The sequence below is a fragment of the Polypterus senegalus genome, chromosome 5, assembly GCF_016835505.1.
Source record: "Polypterus senegalus isolate Bchr_013 chromosome 5, ASM1683550v1, whole genome shotgun sequence".
Lineage (NCBI taxonomy): Eukaryota > Metazoa > Chordata > Cladistia > Polypteriformes > Polypteridae > Polypterus > Polypterus senegalus.
In genome coordinates, this window is record NC_053158.1 from 179,608,251 (window position 1) to 179,631,359 (window position 23,109).

Here is a 23,109-nt window from a genome sequence, read left to right on the forward strand (position 1 = left end):
GAACAACTAATTATGGTGCAGTGTAGTTCTCCAACAATACATAGATAATCCAATAAAACCAGTGCTTCCATAGTTCGTAAATAAATACTCTTCATGAAAACAGAGCCCAAGGTAGCCCCAAAAACCTATTCCCCGAACAACCCCCTGATTTTTAAATGCTTGAAGGTTAAAACACATGAACATAACTATTCATACTGGTTTAATAATGAACATACAGTATAGGCAGCTGTAGATGCAAGGACCATATCATCATCATCGACATCGTCATCATCATCATTAGAACAAGAGTGTCTGTCACAAAAGAATATGGACAGGTTTCTTTTATGTCATTGAGTTTATTATTATTTACTATATCTGCTCAATAGCTCAATTAACAATAATTTAACAATAAAACTTAAATATATGGCTCTCTCTGTTGCTCTAATCAAAAATATTGAAAATTGTGTTTTCTCGCATTTTCGGTACGCCTGAATACTTTCATACATGTGTGTAAATGCAAGCTTAATCAATATGGAAAAAAATATAGCAAATAATTAACCAATTAAAGCCTAATTCAAAGTGATGCACAAGTTATTTATTGATTATATTTACAGTACACTTTATCTTCAAACTCATTTGTTTTTGAAATCATTTGAACATTATCATTATTAAATAGTTTTTTAAATAATTATTAACAATACAAATTATGTTTTGATGTGGGTAAAAATATGCTTAATTTACTTTGTAAAAGTACTAAAATGATGTACAGTGGAAACATATGATAAATAATGAAACAAAGTTACTATAATACTATTTTAAATTTCCATAAAATGAAACTTTGTTACTGCTTTAATACTAGGGTGTTGTACCGTGTTAGCCATTACGAATGTAGAGAAGAGCCAAGCAAAATGACACCTTTTATTGGCTAACTAAAAAGGCAACTCAGGCCCATTCTTCAGGCAAGATGTAATGTAAGGGGCCTGAGTTGCCTCGAAAGCTTGCATATTGTAATCTTTTTAGTTAGCCAATAAAAGGTGTCATTTTGCTTGGCTCTTCTTTACTGCTTTAATGTAAGTGATGTTAATGTGTTCGTTTATATTTTTTAGTAAGTTAAAACCATTGAAGACTCAACTAAGCAAATGCCTTGCTTTGGCCATAGCAGAAATTTTATGGCGTGCTGGTGAGAAAAAGAAAGCTGTTGTTGCCCTGTAAGTTGCTATTAAAATACTGCTTATTATTATTATTATTATTATTCAATATTTTTTCTGTTCTGTATTATTCTCATGATATTAGAAATATAACCATTACTTTACCACTGCTCTTCTGCATGCTTAGAATATAATGAACAATGAACTGGCTTTGTTAAACAGTTTTAAATAAAATATAAATTTAAGGAATTCTTAACATAAAACCTCTTTCCAATATGTAAAATTCCTCTGTGAAAACTCTTTATATGTCATGTGCTTGTGAAAAAATTTCTTTGTTTCAGTTCTTCAGGCAGAAAGCATTTTATTCCAGCTGGAAGGTATAAAACTGATGGAATTCTAGAAACGGTAAGAAATGTTTCTTTTAATAGTACAAACTTCAGTCAAATATATATTGATAAACACAGTACACAAGCAAGGAATTATGAAGTTAACATACTGTATATATTTTTTTAATATTCTGAGCTCTATTGATCGAAATCTACCAGAAAAAAAATCTACTGTAACATATTTTGTAGCATTTTTATTCCAGAAACATTCATGCAAATTTCAGTTATGTCAAAAATGAAGGTATTCTAATATAAATCACATGACAAACAACTAAACATAACATTGTAAAACGTTGTATGGTCAGAGCTGATTTTACAATTATTTGGACACACTTCTGGATGGAATAAAAGTGTACCGGGAATGTTGTCTGTGTTTTCATAAAAAGGAAGGATTCCAGAATGAATCAGAAAAATGGTTGGGAGCAGCAAAGTACAGGGTGGGCCATTTATATGGATACACCTTAATAAAATGGGAATGGTTGATGATATTAACTTCCTGTTTGTGGCACATTAGTATATGTGAGGGGGGAAACTTTTCAAGATGTGTGTTGACCATGGTGGCCATTTGGAAGTCGGCCATTTTGGATCCAACTTTTGTTTTTTCAATAGGAAGAGGTCATTTGACACATCAAACTTATTGGGAATTTCACAAGAAAAACAATGGTGTGCTTGGTTTTAACGTAACTTTATTCTTTCATGAGTTATTTACAAGTTTCTCTTTGTTTACAGCCATTGACATGTCGCAGAGGTTAACACATGAGGAGCGGATAGAAATTGTGTTGATGTCTGGTGAACGCAGTAACCGGGTCATTGCAGCAGATTTCAATGCAAGACACCCTACGAGACCACCCATCTCCCATGCTACAGTTAGCAAACTGCTTGCTAAGTTTCGTGAAACTGGTTCAGTGTTGGATTTGCCAAAATGTGGACGCATGAAAACTGTCACTAATGAAGAAACATCAGTGGCTGTCCTAGCTTCATTCAGCAAGAGCCCACAGCGTAGCACTCACCGCATGTCACTGGAGAGTGGCATTAGTCGAACATCCCTTCGCGGATATTAGCTACTCACAAATGGCACCCTTACAAACTCCAGCTACTGCAGCATCTCAATGAGGATGACCCAGATCGTTGCACTGAATTTGCAGAATGGGCAAAACAAAAATTGGAACAGGACCCTCAGTTTACGCAGAAGATTTTGTTCAGTGATGAGGCAAACTTTTATGTGAATGGTGAAGTTAACAAACAAAACCACCGCTATTGGTCTGACACTAACCCACATTGGATAGATCCCTCCAAGACTGTTGGAACAAAAAAATTGATGGTGTGGTATATGGGGTACAAAGATAGTGGGGCCATTCTTCATCAATGGAAACCTCAAGGCCACTGGATATGTGAAATTGCTACATGATGATGTGTTTCCCTCTTTATGCACTGAAGCTGGCACGTTCCCTGAGTTTTTCCAGCAAGATGGTGCACCACCACATTATGGGTGTCAGGTCCGAGCATTCCTAGATGAACAGTTTCCTGGAAAGTGGATTGGTCGTTGTGGGCCAGTTGAATGGCCCCCAAGGTCTCCCGATCTGACCCCCTTAGACTTTTATCTTTGGGGTCATCTGAAGGCAATTGTCTATGCTGTGAAGATACGAGATGTGCAGCACCTGAAACTACGGATACTGGAAGCCTGTGCTAGCATTTCTCCTGTGGTGTTGCTATCAGTGTGTGAAGAGTGGGAGAAGAGGGTTGCATTGACAATCCAACACAATGGGCAGCACATTGAACACATTTTATAAGTGGTCAGAAACTTGTAAATAACTCATGAAAGAGCACACCATTGTTTTTCTTGTGAAATTCCCAATTAGTTTGATGTGTCACATGACCCTCTTCCTATTGAAAAAACAAAAGTTGGATCCAAAATGGTCGACTTCCAAATGGCCACCATGGTCACCACCCATCTTGAAAAGTTTCCCCCCTCACATATACTAATGCGCCACAAACAGGAAGTTAATATCACCAACCATTCCCATTTTATTAAGGTGTATCCATATAAATGGCCCACCCTGTATATTACCTTATGCACTATCTCCTGCTTCGAGTTGTAAAGTGACTGTAGGGTTGCCTGATGTTTATATTAAGGATAAGGGCTTTTAACTCCAGTGACACCTGGGATTGTCATATGATACTCATCATGGATAACACTTGGGGTTTCACAGAGCATGCTGAACCCTTAAACAATCCCATGCTCATACCCAGAAGTGGTCAGAAAGGTATAAGTTATTGATGAGTAAAATAATGGAATGTAAAACTGATATTTTATTAAATACACAAAATGGCCAAAAATGTAAGACACCTTTACAAATGACTCAATTCAGGTGTTTCAGCCTTTTCCAATGTTAAACGGTACATAAAATCAAGCACATAGCCATGCAATTTCCATTGATAATCATTGGCAGTAGAATGGGTCATCATGACAAGCTCAGTGACTTTAAAAGTGGCACTGTTATACAGTCATATGAAAAAGTTTAGGAACCCTTCTTAATTCTTTGGATTTTTGTTTATCATTACCTGAGCTTTCAAAGTAGAAACTTCCTTTTAATATATGACATTCCTTACGGAAACAGTAGTATTTCAGCAGTGACATTAAGTTTATTGGATTAACAGAAAATATGCAGTATGCATCATAACAAAATTAGACAGGTGCATAAATTTGGGCACCCCAACAGAGATATTACATCAATACTTAGTTGAGCTTCCTTTTGCAAATATAACAGCTTCTTGGCGCCTCTTATAGCTTTTGATGAGTGTCTGGATTCTGGATGGTGGTATTTTTGACGATTCTGCCATACAAAATCTCTCCAGTTCAGTTCTATTTGATGGATGCCGAGCATGGACAGCCTACTTCAAATCATCCCATAGATTTTCGATGATATTGAAGTCGGGGACTGTGACACCCATGCCAGAACATTGTACTTCTCCCTCTACATGAATGCCTTTGTAGATTTCGAACTGTGTTTTGGGTCATTGCCTTGTTGGAATATCCAACTCCTGCGTAACTTCAACTTTGTGACTGATGCTTGAACATTATCCTTGAAGAATTTGTTGATATTGGGTTGAATTCATCCGACCCTCGAATTTAACAAGGGCCCCAGTTCCCTGAACTAGCCACACAGTCCCACAGCATGATGGAACCTCTACCAAATGTGACAGTAGGTAGTAGGTGTTTTTCTTAGAATGCGGTGTTCTTCTACCGCCATGCAAAGCGCATTTTGTTATGCACAGCTGCACACAACCCTATGATGACTATGCGTAATGGCCATCATTGGCTAGTGTGGTGTAAAGCACATCGGCATTGGACTCTGCAGCAATCAAAAAGGTTTCTGTAGAGTGATGAATCATGTTTCACTACCTGGCAGTATGATAAATGAATCTGGGCTTTGCAGATGCCAGGAGAATGCAACCTTCCATACTGAATAGTGCCTACTGTTAAGTTTGATGGAGGAGGAATTGGCTGGGGCTGAATTTCAGGGTTTGGGATAGGCCTCTTGGCACCAGTGAAGGGTACTTTGTATACAAAGACATTTTAGACAATAGTGTGCTTCCAGCTTTGTGGAAAACAGTTTAGGGAAAGCTTATTTCAGTTGTAGTATCACTATACCCCTGTTTATTAACTCTTGACAAGTCTTGTGTGGAGGAACTCAAGTGACCTGCACATAACCCTGACCTGACTTTATTGGACACCTTTGAATGAATTGGAATGCTGATTACAAGCCAGGTCTTCCTGTACAACATCAGTACCTGACCTTGCACATGCTCTTTTGGCTAAATGGGCCCAAATTCCCACAGACACACTCCAAAGCCTTCCTAGAAGAGTGGGATTTATTATAGCGACACAGTTGGGTCCAACTCTCTGTTAATGCATGTGATTTTGGAATGGGTTGTCCAACAAGCTCATATATAGTAGGTTTGATGGTTAGCTGTCCACAAACATTTGTGGTGTATTTTTAACATTTATGTGGTTTTTATCCACTGTGCCTCACATTATTGTGGCTAAAATTAAATGCAAAAGTGAAAAAATAACAAAAGGTCCATAGTAAGAGATGCTCTTTTTTATATCAATACTATCTTCATAATGGCATACATTCTTTGAATAGATAATTAAAGAAACAACTCCATTTATTATATCAGATCTGTACATTTCCACTTTTGCAGGTGATATTGAATACAGTCAATACACTAGAGGATTTAACTTTGTTCCTTGAACAAAATATTCAGCAGGTAAGACAATATTTACTTTTCTTTATAATAGGGAATTTGGGGAAAATACATATAGATTATCATTGCATCAAACATTATTTCTCTCAGAAAAACTATATACAAAGTGAGCACAAAAATAAGGATTTACTTTTGTTTGACAAAAATGAAATAAACAATCTTGTTAAATTAATTTAAAAGCAGCTTAGTTAAAATTGTAATGAGAAAATATGTTTATTGTTAGGTGGCACGGTGGCGCAGTGGTAGCGCTGCTGCCTCGCAGTTAAGAGACCCAGGTTCGCTTCCTGGGTCCTCCCTGCGTGGAGTTTGCATGTTCTCCCCGTGTCTGTGTGGGTTTCCTCCGGGCACTCTGGTTTCCTCCCACAATCCAAAGACATGCAGGTTAGGTGGATTGGCGATTCTAAATTGGCCCTAGTGTGTGCTTGGTGTTTGTGTGTGTCCTGCGGTGGGTTGGCAACCTGCCCAGGATTGGTTCCTGCCCTGTGTTGGCTGGGATTGGCTCCAGCAGACCCCCGTGACCCTGTATTCGGATTCAGCGGGTTAGAAAATGGATGGATGGATGGATGTTTATTGTTTAATTGAAATATCAATACCCTGCGGTGGGCTGGCGTCCTGCCCGAGGTTTATTCCTGCCTTGCGCCCTGTGTTTGCTGGGATTGGCTCCAGCAGACCCTCATGACCTTGTGTTAGGATATAGTGGGTTGGATAATGGATGGATGGGTGGATGAAATATCAATAACAAAGCCAGTTTTTCAAAAATATTTACATTGCGTAATTTAATCCAGCTTTAATTGCAATATCCTGCAATCACATTGCTTTTCTAAAACATTTCATATTGGTTAACTGATTATGTGTTTGAATAAATATAGTATTTGTAAGGTAGGCATTTTAGGGACTTCGTCAAAGAAACAAAATATTTTTTTAAACAAATGCAGTTGATCTACTAGGCAGTACACAGGTAATTTTGTAATTTTTTTTACCTTCATTGCAATTGAGTTACATTGTCTATTAATCTTAAATAACTATCAAAAGGAGAAACTTTATGCTAGCCTTTATTTGATTTTTTTTATACAAACAATTCAAATGAAGAAAAACTGCATGTCAGTAAAAGACCATTAGATATCTTACAATGTGCATATTCTGCAATTAAAAATTTAATTCTCTAAATATGACCTATGTGATTTGGTTTTACCATGCATACTGTATTTAAAATTTAGGTATTTATCAAATAAAAACTTATAGTAATGGTCCCATTGTGAATGCTTAAATGGCTCTGAAAATTGTATTTAGAGTCTGCAGCTAAGTAAAGCACACCGCACTTAGCTTCTTCACATGTGAGTTTATTGATGGCAGGCATTGCAGTCTAATATTTTTATGTTAAAACCAGATGATCACACTTTCAAACCATGCAGTTGGCTTACTCTGTAGCAGTGGTAGCACTGCTGCCTTGCAGTTAGGAGACCCGGGTTTGCCTTCCGGGTCCTCCCTGTGTGGAGTTTGCATGTTTGGTTTCTTCCGGGTGCTCCGGTTTCCTCCCAAAGTCCAAAGACATGCAGGTTAGGTGCTTTGGCAATCCTAAATTGTCCCTGGTGTGTGTTTGTTGTGTGTGTGTGTGTGTGTGTGTCCTGCGGTGGGTTGGTACCTTGGCCGGGATTGGTTCCTGCCTTTCACCCTGTGTTGGCTGGGATTGGCTCCAGCATACCCCCGTGACCGTTTGTTTGGATTCAGCAGGTTGGAAAATGGTTGGATGAATGGATGTTATGGAATAAAACTGACATAAAAAAACAAAGATCAAGTTGAGTGAAGACAAGTGGCTTTATTGTCATACCGTCCATACAGAGTACTGAAGCACACTAAGGCACGAAATAACTTTCCTTAGGACTACATAAACTGCATAAACACAAGACAAGTGTAAGACAAGTAAAGAACTGTGTTATGCTATAAATAAATACATAATAGGTAAGTGAATACACAGTAATAATTTAAAAAGATAATAATAAAAAAAATAGTAGTAACAAGTGTAACAAATGTATCTCATATTAATAAGCCAGTAATAGCAGAAATGAGGGCTTGGGGCAACATAAAGATGACAAGGACCATAACCTATATTTTTTTTTTTTTCAGTTTGAACTCGGCCCATATGGATGTATTTTGCTTACCCTGTCTGCAATCTTTTCAAGATCTATGGACTTGTAAGTGTGTTTCTATTATTTTAAAACAGTTAAACAGTGATATATATTTGATCAGGGCGGCACGGTGGCACAGTGGGTAGTGCTGCTGCCTTGCAGTTAGGAGACCCAGGTTCATTTCATGAGTCCTCCCTTCGTGGAGTTTGTATGCTTTCCTTGTGTCTGCATCGGTTTCCTCTGGGTACTCCGGTTTCCTCATACAATTTAAAGACATTCAGGTTAGGTGCATTGGCAATTCTAAATTATCCCTAGTGTGTGCTTGGTGTGTGCATGCACGCCCTGCAGTGGACTGGCGCCCTGCCCAGGGTTTATTTCCTGCCTTGTGCCCTGTGCTGGCTGGGATTGGCTCCAGTAGACCCCTGTGACCCCGTAGTTAGGATATAGCAGGTTGGATAATGGATGGATGGATATATTTGATCATTTGAAAAATCTGAAACATTTTCTTTTAATTTTTTAGCAATTTATAATGTATGAAAGTTACCTTCAGTGTTATTACATTTGTAATAATGTCTTACTTAACTTGTTTATAAGGTGTCTATTTTCTATTTTTTGTCAAGTTTTAAAGAACAATTTTATTTAGTTTACAGTGTCTAGTTCATATGATTAAAATAAATGATGGTGACATTTGCTGTTGGTAATGAGCATCTGGAAAGGGTGAGGTGAGTGTGTCAAAATGGGATTTCATATAGATGATATTACAACAAAGGAAGAAGAGCAACTTGACACTAATTGGAAATTTATGTTTAACATTCGATTTTGTTTCATCTCAGCTATACATCAATCAATCAAACATTTATTATTTCATGTAGCACCTTTCTCAAAGAGCTTTATAAAGCATGAAAGAAAATAATGGCAATGAAACTATTCCAGACAATGCGAAAAGTAGGCTTTTTTCTATATATAGACATAAATTATTAAAGATATCAGTCTGAATAATCCATCCATTCATGCACAATTATGGAAATCCTGGCAGCATTGGGTGCAAAACAGGAAGCAACCCTAAATTAGGTCTTATTAAGCATTGTTAATAAAATCATATGTAGTAAATATAAGTTGTACAGCTTGTAGTAAGAGATATTCTGTTTTGTTAATTTTTTAAGCTTAGAAAAGTTGTGGGATTTGTCCGTGCTATAAAAAAATCTATTCTATTCATTATTCTGAGACACTTCTTGTTTAAGATTGTTGGGAATTCCCGAAAGTCTCACATTTCAAAAAATAAACAAAAAAATTTCTGATGATTACTACTGATGAATTATAAAGAATATTTGCTCAGTTGTTACACCCTAAATAGAACACCCATTAGAAATCTGAGTGGACATTACAGTAGTGGCACAGACCTCATTTCTGGACTTGGCTCACATCCAGATAATTCCTAACAGTTTATAATTTTGGACATACAGTATGTGTTGAAGAAGTACTGTCACTAAACTTTTTTCTGTTTAATATATTAATATCCATCCATCCATTATCCAACCCACTATATCCTAACTACAGGGTCACGGGGGTCTGCTGGAGCCAATCCCAGCCAACACAGGGCGCAAGGCAAGTAACAAACCCCAGGCAGGGTGCCAGCCCACCGCAGATATATGAATATGATACTAGCAAATTGTGCTTGCGATAATTTTACTAGAATAAAGCATTAATGAAATGATGATGAGGGAGAGAACATTACACATTACAGTAAGAAAGCAGTTTATTTTAATAAGTAGTGACTTGTGAGAGGACTCAGTATTTCAATAGTCGTATGATTAGTATGGTATGTTATTATAGTTACAACAGCATGAATATTTACAAAAGTGTAACATGAACAATTTAATAGAAAATATTGGATAAGAAGAGAAATGCTGGGCACATGTAAGTCAGTATATGTGAAGTGTGGCTGTCGGGTAGGTCATGTAGTATACCGATGTCTATAAAAATTGTCAGAAAAAGCACATATTTTTTGGATAAACATTATTGTTAGCGAAAGTATTCCCCTGTGCATAACCCAAAAATGTAGTGTACAACTGGCCATGGGTAAAAACAGGGCCTGGCAAATAAACTCCAACGTTATTAAACATTTATCCTTGTGACTTGGTGACAGTCATACAATATGCTAAATGAATGGGGAATTGCAATGCCATAATATAAAGGGAATATCTTGTTTTGAGTTGTCAGTGTTATGGAATCCCTGTAGTTTTTCCGTCGTAATGTTTCTTATTGTCTGGCAGTTTGCGCTGTTCTTCAGAAAGGTTATGTGTTTAATTTGTTTTTCATTCATTGTCTAGGTGCAAGACTTGTTGCCGCTGATCTTCGAATAATGTCGCTCTGTGGTTTGTCATACGTTGTCTTTGTTGTTCTAAGGCATCTTGCCTGTGCTGGTTGGTCTGGTGTAATGTAGATGTTTCTGCTTCTGTATGATGGTGTGAGTATGTAGGCTGGCGAGAACGTTTTTGTTAGTCGCAGTTAGGCTGTATGCGCCTTTTCATTTTATCGAGTGGCTTACCTTTGAAGTGAAGGAAAATGGAGGTGTAAAATGGTAGTGTCATTATGCAGTTTTGGTCAGTAACAAAGTATCCCCCGAATAAACAGTCAAATACCACAGTCGATAATTGGCTACATTGAAAAACTGAAGACTTGAAGATAACCCTAAGACCAAAACTCTGCCAGGAACACGGATCACTCGCTATTGTTGTGGAGGGTTATAGTAGTTGTGGCAACCATTGTTTATATCGAGCACAAGTCAAGTAATATAAGGATATACAGTGGGATGCAAAAGTTTGGGCAACCTTGTTAATAGTCATTATTTTCCTGTATAAATCGTTGGTTGTTACGATAAAAAATGTCAGTTAAATATATCATATAGGAGACACACACAGTGATATTTGAGAAGTGAAATGAAGTTTATTGGATTTACAGAAAGTGTGCAATAATTGTTCAAACAAAATCAGGCAGGTGCATAAATTTGGGCACCGTTGTCATTTTATTGATTCCAAAACTTTTAGAACTAATTATTGGAACTCAAATTGGCTTGGTAAGCTCAGTGACCCCTGACCTACATACACAGGTGAATCCTATAATGAGAAAGAGTATTTAAGGGGGTCAATTGTAAGTTTCCTCCTCCTTTCATTTTCTCTGAAGAGTAGCAACAAAACAACTCTCAAATGACCTGAAGACAAAGATTGTTCACCATCATGGTTTAGGGAAGGATACAGAAAGCTGTCCCAGAGATTTAAGCTGTCTGTTTCCACAGTTAGGAACATATTGAGGAAATGGAAGACCACAGGCTCAGTTCAAGTTAAGGCTCAAAGTGGCAGACCAAGAAAGATTTCGGATAGACAGAAGCGACGAATGGTGAGAACAGTCAGAGTCAACCCACAGACCAGCACCAAAGACCTACAACATCATCTTGCAGCAGATGGAGTCACTGTGCATCGCTCAACCATTCGGTGCACTTTACACAAGGAGATGCTGTATGGGAGAGTGATGCAGAGGAAGCCTTTTCTCCCCCTACAGCACAAACAGAGCCGCTTGAGGTATGCTCAAGCACATTTGGACAAGCCAGCTTCATTTTGGAATAAGGTGCTGTGGACTGATGAAACTAAAATTGAGTTATTTGGGCATAACAAGGGCGTTATGCATGGAGGAAAAAAACACAGCATTCCAAGAAAACACCTGCTACCTACAGTCAAATATGGTGGTGGTTCCATCATGCTGTGGGGCTGTGTGGCCAGTGCAGGGACTGGGAATCTTGTCAAAGTTGAGGGACGCATGGATTCCACTCAGTATCAGCAGATTCTGGAGACCAATGTCCAGGAATCAGTGACAAAGCTGAAGCTGCGCCGGGCTGGATCTTTCAACAAGACAACGACCAAACACTGCTCAAAATCCACTAAGGCATTCATGCAGAGGAACAAGTACAACGTTCTGGAATGGCCATCTCAGTCCCCAGACCTGAATATAATTGAAAATCTGTGGTGTGAGTTAAAGAGAGCTGTCCATGCTCGGAAGCCATCAAACCTGAATGAACTAGAGATGTTTTGTAAAGAGGAATGGTCCAAAATACCTTCAACCACAATCCAGACTCTCATTGGAACCTACAGGAAGCGTTTAGAGGCTGTAATCTCTGCAAAAGGCGGATCTACTAAATATTGATTTCATTTCTTTTTTGTGGTGCCCAAATTAATGCACCTGCCTGATTTTGTTTGAACAATTATTGCACACTTTCTGTAAATCCAATAAACTTCATTTCACTTCTCAAATATCACTGTGTGTCTCTCCTATATGATATATTTAACTGACATTTTTTATCGTAACAACCAACGATTTATACAGGAAAATAATGACTATTAACAAGGTTGCCCAAACTTTTGCATCCCACTGTATCTATATTATTCCTTTTTTAAAATATTGGCTCTTAATTGAGAATTATTGGCGCAAAATGTGTAAGGGATTTTCTGATTTTTAAAGAGCACTAAAACTTGGTTTGTTTAAAGACAGTGAACCATCTTAATTACTAAGAAATCGATGAATACTATATTGTAGTACATTTAGCTTTATTTTTACTATTACATAGCAGATATAAAAATTAAGGCTGATGTTATGGTGATAAGTAGTTGAAACCATTTTATCAAAAATATTGATTTCTTGCAGCTATTTGGAAAAATACATGATTAAAATTCATTCCTCTTTTTTCATGTGTTGTTTGCCTAGGGCGTGTCAGTTTAATTGAGATGTTGCATAACAATAACCTCATAGCAGTCACATGGTGGCTGGAGGAAAGGAAGTCAAAGTGACATTTAAAATTGCTTTTGAATTAAGTGCCATATAGTTTATGTTTAAGCCTTCTAGTCTTGTGCATTCTGCAGCTGAGTGTCATCTTTTCTGCATTCATGCATTTTCTGAACTCACTGGCCTAAAGTAGGAACTAACTCTGCATGAGAGGTGTCTGTGTATTGCAGGGTACATTCCCGCACTTGCCCATACTCCTTCATACTGGGCCACTTTGGATATAACAAATTGCATAACCTTTAGACTGTAGGAGCAACTCCATATTAAAGGATAGTAATAGGGGCAACAAAGATGGGAACTGAAATAGTGTTATGACACATTAATCCACTTATGTTTGTTGACTCAAACATTTTTTTAATTATGTTTGTTTTGCCAAAGTAAATTTTTGCAAGAACTTGCATTATATTTTACACAGATATTTGTAACGCAGTGGCTCAGAATAGTTCACAGATCACTGCAACCAAAATCATCAACCATCAAATATAAAAAAACAAAACAAACATACAAAATAGAAGCTCATCATATATTGCAAACATTAAAGTCTTAGTAAGAAATAATAAAGGTAAATAAACAATTTAGGGTGATTCACATCTTGTAAACAAAAAAAAAATCAAAAAGACGTCTGTGATATGCCAGGGGTGCGTACAGCTCCCCAAACCAGACACAGACAGGCACAGAGACACACACAAGTGCCAACAACACACAATTTAATTTCCTTCCTTTTCTTTCCAGGACAGAGTGCACAATATACCACAATAATGCAGCTCAGTCCTTCTCTTTTCTCCTTTCTCTCTTTCTTCTGCACCCTCTACTGCTGTCCACTTTCCACCCGACTCTGGCTCCCCAAACAGAATGAGGCGGCCTCCTTTATAGTGCACTCGGAAGTGCTCCAGGTGCGCTCGAATTCTCCCCCAGCAGCACTCATGCGTGTGGCGGAACTGCTGCACTCCAGGGCTCCAGGACTGTCCAGGCGCCCCCTGGCGGTGGCCACGGGCCCCAACAGGATTGAGCTTCCAAGCTCTAAGCTTGTGGCCCCGATGCAATCCAGGGGGTTTGCCATCTCGTGTTCCGGGGGAGGTATTGCATGTCCATCCATCAGAGCGACGTCCTGACTAGGCAAGGCTTCCAGCCATCTCTCACACTACTAAAGATACAATGATCTTGTAAAAGGTCACCATTAGATGCACCTAGTCAACTTGAAAAGCTTAGAAAATAAAACTTCCATAGCTAGCATCCAACACTGTGGCCATGCTGTAGTCTTTAATGATCTGCTTTTAAGTGTTTTTTTTTCTGAATTTTACAGAATTAGGAAAGATTTTGATGTTCCAAGTAACACTCTGATTGGAGCCCATGGATACTGCACACAGGTTAGTTTGCTTATATTTCTTATTGATAAGCAGTGTCTTAATGGAATAAAAGCAGTGCTATAAAAAGGCAACATTTAATGATGTTATAGTTTTCCTTGAAGAAAATTTGACTAGAAGGAAGTAATGCAAACTTTCTCCCATATGCATATTCTTATAGTTTATATGCTTCTTGCATCATTCCATACATGATATGCTTTATACAGACTTAGCTGTTAATATTAGGAATTTAGCCTCACCCTAAAGGCTAGACTTTTCACCATCATGCTTAATTTTTTTAACAGAAAGTTACTATTTATAAGAATATAATTAATGTATGACCCTGAATAAAGGTAAAATTAAAAATATTTTATTGTATTATAGATGACATAGGTTACGACTTGTTTGTTAGAGTCTTTGTAAATTAGTAATTACCTAATCAGAGGAATGAATAATAAATGGTTGTGTCAATTTGTTTGTGCATTAATCATCCTTTGGGTTTATTGTTTTGTGTTTATTGAATTCGCAGGAACTAGTAAACCTGCTACTGACTGGAAAAGCTGTTTCAAATGTATTTAATGATGAAATACAGTTAGATTCTGGGAATGGAAACATCACTCTTTTAAAAGGAGTTAAAGGAAGAAGTGATATTGGATTGCTTTCACTATTTGAACATTATAACGTATGTAAGGTATGTCCCACATGTAATACCCTATATTTTGTTTTATATATAAACGTCTATGCATGGAAGTGTATGTGTGTCTGTCTGGCCCGGAAGTGAGAGGTGGAGTCGGGGTAAGGACTCCACTTCCGAGGAAACAGAAACTCGCTTAGGTGCCAATACACAAGCGAGGCCAGCACGGTGGCAAAACGAAACCTCTGAAGAAAGAGACACTTGCTTAGCCACTAATACACAAGCGAGACGAGCACATCGGTAAAGCGGTATCCCTTTTACTTTTTCTCCCACCGCTAACACACAAGTGAGGCGAGAACGTCAGCAAAACGAAACCTCAAAAGAAAGAGACACTCACTTAGCTGCTAATGCACAAGCGATGCAAGCACGTCTGCAAAACAAATCCTCCTAGGAGAGTAGTCCATCCATCCATTATCCAGCCCACTATATCCTAACTACAGGGTCACAGGGGTCCGCAGGAGCCAATCCCAGCCAACACAGGGCGCAAGGCAAGAGTAGTTCAGTGCAATTACCTGACATCTCTACATTTCAATTTTTTTTCGGATGATTTCAATACTTTCTAGGACCCCGGGCTTTTTACTGCACGGGCTTACACAGCTAGTAATATATATTAAAAGATGTTTTTGTTTCCATGGCTATTTTCAGGTGCATTTTAGTCACAGTCAGTTTACCTGCATAGGTGTGCTCCTTATGGTATTTTTTTAAGAAGTGGAAGGGAAGTCATCTTGGAAGATAGGGAGTAAATCAAAATGAGTTATATAGAATATAAAATTAAATTTAAATAGCAGAAATAACTTGTATCAACATTCTGACAAAAATCAGAAAGCCTCTATATCAGCAGAATTCCAATGGCTAGTTAAAAAATGATTGTATTTTTTCCTTAATTCAAGATGTGAATACTTTTTTAACATTTTTTCTAATAATCATGGTCATTTCTTATTATTGCATTTGTTCCATAGTTTGTTTTGTGTTTTCCTTGTGTGTGTTTACTGCAACAAACAACTAATCCATAAACTTCTAATAATTATCTTAAGTCTTTGTTGATTTTGTTGAGGTTTTCTGTTCTACATTGTCAAAGCATTGGTGCTTGGGTTCAGAAAAAAATACCTGCAAAAATGATTAAAACAAGAAACAAAGCTAAAGGATAGTGGTATAGCATTCGTCTTTTAATATATTGTGTTCAAAATGATAATAATTGTCCACTAGAGGGCAGTGTATCAAGTATATTTATGTTGATTTGGTTTATTCCTTATTGTGAGATAAGCTTTGAAATATCAGTAAGAAAAAATAATAAGCATCTCCTTTAATTTTACAAATATGTACAGAATGAGGACCACACACACATAAAACAACTCCATGGTGCCACTCTTAGATGTTTTAGTATTGTTTCATCTTAAATTGCAGTAGTAGTAGTAGTGTTGCATGTTTTTATACAAACATGAGTGTGATTCTGAAAGGCACTCCAGTATCCCTGAAATTTAGTCGATTAGTGTAAAACTGTAGCAAAAGATTGCATGCAGTTTTGATTACTGACGTTTATTACGTTTTAAGTTATTTACATATAAATGATTACAATGAAAGTGTTTTGGTTAAAACATCCTATGTAGTGGTAAGTTATGAAAAAAGCCATCGAATAAGATAAAAGGTATTGATTATTTAATTTTTGTAGCATTTTATTATGTTTATCCCGCAGTTAATATGTAATCACCATTGTTAACTAGGCAGTTGTTGTTATTAATGTATTATGAAAATTGATTGTCCACAGAAAAGTTAACATTACTTTTTTATGGTAAGGGGAGGGGTTGTTAAGAAAGGGGTTTGATTAAGGCCAAAGCAGTCATTTAATAAACATGGTCACAGTGAGTTTAAAATCGATTTCCACACTACGTTCCATGCTCCAAAGTCCTCTTGGGAAATAAAGGTTATGTATTTTAAATGAAAAGTGTCCTTCTCAAAAGTTCATTTATAAAGGTTATTTCATTTTAATCTATGTACTTATTCAGCTTTAGATTCTTTTAGAATGCTATTATTTAATGCACACTAAATACAAAACGTTATTTTACTAAGTTTTTGAAAGGTAAGTATAATTTTATGCAAAAAAAGTAGAACATTTCTTGTTGTACACTATAGATTCATAAAGATAAATATCTATGTGTGCTATAGTGACTCGCATAACTGATATTTAAGTAGTGCAAAATATTATGTAATCTTTCTTCAAAAATTTAAAAATAACTTCTAGTGGTTCTTTTATCTTTCTTAGTAGACAGCAATGATTAAACAGGAAATTTAGGTAATCACTTCACAAGGTTTCATTTAAATTTGAGCAAAGTTCATTTTTAATGCTGAGCAAATATACAGATAACTATAAACAGATTTATTAACAATATAAATTTGCAATCACTGAGCTAACTACTAGGAACACTATACTAATATTGGGTAATGCCTGCTTTTGCTGTCAAAACTGCCTCAGTTCTTCATGTCATGGACTCCACAAGATGGTAAAAATATTCCTTTGAGGTTCTGGTCCATGTTAACATGATGGCATCATATAGTTTGTGTGGATTGTCAGTTGCATATTCATGCTGCAAAACTCCTGTTCTACAACATCCCACTACTGAATTTAGCTCTGGTGGCTGGGAAGGCCATTGAAGAACATTGAACTCATTGTCATGTTCATCAGACCAGACTGAGAGAACTTGTTCTTTGTGACATGGTGTATTTTCATGCATGAAGCAGCCATTACATGATGGATAAATTGTGGCCATAATGTTGTGCGTGTGGTCAGCAATAATACTCAACTAGGAGTTGCAATATTTGCATTCATGTGAGAGATTGGTGTTAATCAGGCCAAAAGTATGTCAAGAAAACTTGCCCCACACTATAACACCGCCATCACCAGCCTTTTCTTATCTATCCAACAAAATTTGTATTGCTGCTGAAAAGATAACAGCTGAATCAGTTTTAATGTTATGGTATGCTTAGGAGATATAGGGATATCCTAATTTCTGAGTTCTGAGAATTTGTATTTACTTCTTTTTTGTCATGTTTTGACTTTTTCTTAATATTGGCATTCTCCTTCAGATAAAGTACAGCTCAAGGAAAGAGACACCTATTTAATAAATACAACTTCAAAGTTTTTAAATTTCTCACTTTGGGCATCAGCTGCCCTTTAGTCACTTCACAAGACTTGACTTTGCAACACTTAGAGACAAACAGAATTGTGTTGTTAGGTGCAATAAATTAATCATTCTTTCCATCTGGCCAGGTGGTATCTACTAAATCCAAGTTTATTCACAATGTCTTCATACCTTGTTTGAATTTACATTAGATCATCTGCACATGTTACACATTAATTTTGCATTACATAATGTAAAACGGTTGTATTTTTATGTTGTTTATAGGTTGGCTCCTATTTAAAAACCCCAAGGTACCCCATATGGGTGGTTTGTAGTGAAAGCCATTTCAGTGTTCTGTTCTGTTTGCGTAAGGAGTTACTTAGTGACTGGAGGATTGAAAGACGGTTCGATTTGTATTACTACGACGGACTAGCTAATCAGGAGGATGAAATTCGTCTAACTGTGGGTAAGTGTTGCTTGAAGAACAGCATTTCTTTGGAGTATTTTTTTCAGAGATATTGACAGCTGGAATTGTAAAGTATCAAATTACCAGTTTTGCCATTAATATAACATTTCAGTTTTAAGAAAGTACAGTGATACCTCGGTATATGTCCATTTTGGAAATAAGTCAAACTTGGTATACGTCCTGTTTTGACGGGAAAAATTTTGCTTGGTAATGCAACCTTTGTTTGGAATATGACTTGTGTGCTAGAACACTGCGCGCTACCCTTGTTTACCTCTCTCGAGACAAAGCCACGACTACCTACGAGCGTCAATACGCCAGTTGCCAGCATTCAGTGAACAACCCGCGTGCCACCCTTGTTTACCTCTCTCGAGATAAAGCCACAACTGCCCACGAGCTTCAGTACGCCAGTTGCTAGCATTTAGTGAACAACCCGCGCTATAACTCTATGTGAATTTTGACGTGACGTTATGTTTTTTCGCGTAAATTTGAATTGACTGTTGAAAAGTATGAAGGTGGCATGTGTATCCGGGACATGTCTGCTGCATACTGTATGCTGAGAACGACGGTATCTACAATTGTAAAAAAAACAAAGACGTTATTAAAAAGTAAAGTGAGGTTAAATTTTCGTTTATTTTATCTAATTGCTTTTGTATTTATGTATTTTAATATTAAGCAGTGTTTAAATTATTTTATACAACCCCATCAATGTATAATATGCCAATAACAATAGGATTTTTTTTCATGGGAACCGATTAATCATTTCCCTTTTATTTGTTATGGGAAAAATTTGTTTGGTATATGTCCCGTATGGTATAAATCAAAGGATCTGGAATGGATTAAGGATGTATACCGAGGTACCACTGTACATAATCTTATTTTAGTAGGTCAGGGGGCCTGGCATGTCCCAACAGCTTTGTGTGCAGGACAGGAACCATCCATGGATTCGGAACAGGTCCACTGTGATAAATACTCATGCATACTTGGCCAGTTTACAATCACCAACAAATCTGTAGGTTATGTGGGAAAAAGCTGAAGCACATGGAAATTGTACAAATTCCACCAAGACGGTGACAAGGGAGGAAGATCCATGACATAAGCAGTAACTGCTGTGTCACTAAAATTTAATCATACACAGCAAAATGAATTACGTCAGTGACAAAGGAAACACTGCAGTATAGTCTATTTGACCCAGCCTTCAAATCTATTAACGTGCTTTATCAAAGCTAAGAACTATTACATTTACAGTATTATAAAATCACCAGTTATGGTGCACTGCATGATAATGTGCAGTGAATACACTTGACTTGAGCATTAATAGTTTTCATCTTCTTTCTCTGTACGTTTAGCATTTGTTTGCTCAGAGGTTGATGTGCTTGCTGCTTCCTGAGCAGCTCTTCTTTTCTCCACCATAGCGGCCCGCTTCTTCTCTTCTTTCGTCTGCATCTTTTCGCATTAAAACTGATTAAGTAAGTGTTTGTGTTGCAATTACTTAGTACGTTTTCTTTATTTTCAATCTGCCTCAAGAATGATTTAAAATATGAAGAGGTAAGGGACGTGACGGCGAAGGTGGTAAGGATAAGAACAACTCCCATACGTATGCGCCACATGGCCGCCCTGCTGGCCACTGCCAAGAGTTGATTCTATAGTAAAATAAAATAAAAATAAAAAGAGGAATAACTTTGGAGGTCCATCATCACCCTGAAAGTGGATAGTAGACGTCACATAGTATATGTGTACCAAATTTCAGGTCAATAGGTCAAATGGTTTGCAATCTAAAGGTGATTTAAATATTATATATAAAGATTGGAGTCAGCTATTAGCTAACCAAAGAATTTAGAAGGAAAAGTGGCTTCCCCTCATTGTGGAAAGAGGACATGCAGCAGTAAGTATGGAAGTAACACTTGTGATGCCCCAGGCAACTAATCCTTGGCATTGTCCATCGATGGAGCGTCTACTAGTTAATAAATCGAGGATGGATCAGTAGCAAATAAGGAGACAGACAGGATTTATGGCACAAAAAGTGTTTATTTAAACCACAAAGAATTAAAGTAATCCTAGTGCATTTAAAAATATACAGTGTCCAGATGTATAAATGAAATGGTGTTAAAAATATTTTATTAAAATATGAGATCCTCATAAAATCAGTCAGTTACAAATAAAGAGAGTTCATATAAAATAAGTGCTTTGAAATAGCAATAAAAAAATTAAAGATTCTTCACTCCTTTCGGAAACATAATTGAAACTGACTCATACACCGTTCAGCTCCCTCCCAGAAGATAAGGTGAGACCCCCAGGCAACTTATCCTTAGCCACTGCTGCTCCAAGCCTTGTACACAGCAGCATCTCCTCTTGGCTTCACACATTTTTCTGCCATGACCACTTCCCTCTGGACTACTCCTTGTGATTGCCAGCGTTATCCTGCCTTTAGTATTTGCTGAAATTGCTCAGCAACTCCAAAGCTTTCTTCACAGTGGATCACACTCTCTCTTTCTCCACTCTACGGGACCCATGCAGAGCCCACTCCATCCTAGGTGTTCTTATTTCTTTTAAGCTCATTTTAGCTCCCTTTCTTTTCCCTTGATTTCACTTTCTCTTCTAATTTATGTTTGCTTTTTCAATGTTGATACCTCTCTTTAGTCCAATTGTACTTTTTTATATCATGCACCGACAGCCTCAGCTGCAGCCCTGCACTCGTCCTGCTGCTAAATGGCATTTACCTCATTAAGGTGAGTCAGTGCTGAATAATTAGTTGGTTCAGTAAAAATTCTAAAAACACAAATATATTAAGATCATTAAAACACCCTGCTAGACACACCCCACCACAAGGCTATGAATAACATTAGAAGGAACTATGAAACAGCTTGCACTCATTGTTATTAGTAACTTTGTAATACATGCACTGGAGGTGCTGATCATTTCTGGTATGTTCAGCCTGTTTTGTTTTAACATATGAACAGGTCAAAACAGTTGTGAAAATTGAAAATAGGTAAGGATATCTGTTTGCATTAAAGAATTAGTCCTATTTTAAACTGTGCATTTTGTTTTCTTATGCAATCAACTATATTTGACATAAATAAAACAGAAATGCACAATGATGATGGAAACTTTCATGATTATTTAAGTCAAGGAAAACCGGCACCTGCATCAGTTCTAACTCTGACCCCTGCCCTGTGAGAGTACTGGAAGTCGCAAAAAAGTCAATTGAGGCCTGAACAGCCAAATGAGAAAAACATCAAAATATTTTGTGGACCATAGCAGATTATTACTGCAAACCGAAGACAAACCCTCAATCTCTTATTTCTTTACAGATATTACTGGACAATAAAAATTTTGCTTCCTGAACACTTTAGGGTAATTACATGGATTTTTACCTACTGATCGCAAAAATCACCTTTAAATTTTCATATCATGTACCATTTAATTGCATATTATAAGTACAGTATACATATACATTACAACAAGTAGAACTGAAGCATCTGTGGTGATCTGAAAGTATTGGCATTGCTATTAGGAATGCAAGTTGGATATACTAATTGCTGCTGTTTCATCTGAGAAAGGGACAGCCATGCTAAAGAGTCTCATTACATTAAAACGCACAGGCTGCTCTGTAAGTATTTGGTTCCCGAAACAGAAAAGTGTGGCACATAAACCACCTGTTGGCCCAATAATAATATTTTTCTCTCTTCTTCATGTAAAACTTGGAATAATTTCACAAAAGCCATGAACAAGAAAGGTGAAGGATTTTGATTTTTGAGACGGATTTGGTCCACAAATCAGACACACAATTTGTTCAAAGATCTACTAGTGAGATTGGAGGAAATGGCTTTGAAGGAATTCAAAGATGTTTTTGTGAAGATGTTTTCTTGACATCTGTAGAGCACCAAACTACTTTCAGCTATTGGACAAAATGCTTCAAGCATTCAAAACCATGAAGTGATATATGTCACTAAAGATTCATTTTCTGCATTCACACTTGGACTGATCTCGGTGTAGTCAGTGACAAACATGGTGAAAACTTTTACCAGGACAGTGCAATGATGGCAAAGTGGTATCAGGGTAACTGGAATTCATCAGTGCTAGCTGACTGTTGTTGCACACTGAAATGACAAGCATCAGTTGCTGAGGACAAACGGAAATCAGCAGTGAAGCATTTTTAGCTTAGTTAATCTAATTCAGTCAGTCAGTATCCAGCCCGCTATATCCTAATATAAGGGTCTGCTGGAGCCAGTCCCAGCCAACACAGTACACAAGGCAGGAACAAACCCCGGCAGGGCACCAGCCCACCACAGGGCACACACCCCCACAGCACACACTAGGGACAATTTAGGATTGCCAATGCACCTAACCTGCATGTCTTTGGACTTTGGGAGGAAACCGGAGCAAACCCACACAGACACGGGGAGAACATGCAAACTCCATGCAGGGAGGACCCGGGAAGCGAACCCAGGTCTCCTTACTCCGAGGCAGCAGTGCTACCACTGTGCCACCATGCCTAATCTAATTCAATAGTGTCAGTATTATTAAGCAATTAGAAAATGGTGTGGTAAAGACGTTAAATTCAATAAAAGTCAATTTTGTGTTTCTCCAAATTCCCATGTGATGCAGTAAATCTGAAATTGCAATTTTGTACAGACTGAAGTTATCTATCATACCACCATTTTTTTCAAGAAAAAAAACTTTAAAAAAAAATTGTTGTCCAGTGATTTTATTAAAACAGATGAACAGATAGTGGGTTTTCCCATCAACTAA

The 23,109-nt window shown here is 37.3% G+C and overlaps 1 protein-coding gene across 1 annotated transcript in view; it reads left to right on the top strand.

Annotated features, from left to right (window-relative positions):
* The window catches only part of mindy4 (MINDY lysine 48 deubiquitinase 4), a 66,080-nt gene that overhangs the window by 38,753 nt on the left and 4,218 nt on the right, over positions 1 to 23,109 (top strand). The window contains exons 10-16 of the mRNA XM_039753671.1: positions 1,086 to 1,187; positions 1,469 to 1,532; positions 5,720 to 5,785; positions 7,907 to 7,974; positions 14,045 to 14,108; positions 14,614 to 14,775; positions 18,180 to 18,360. Of these exons, the coding sequence (XP_039609605.1) occupies positions 1,086 to 1,187; positions 1,469 to 1,532; positions 5,720 to 5,785; positions 7,907 to 7,974; positions 14,045 to 14,108; positions 14,614 to 14,775; positions 18,180 to 18,360 (707 nt within the window). The remainder of the gene's footprint in view (positions 1 to 1,085; positions 1,188 to 1,468; positions 1,533 to 5,719; positions 5,786 to 7,906; positions 7,975 to 14,044; positions 14,109 to 14,613; positions 14,776 to 18,179; positions 18,361 to 23,109) is intronic.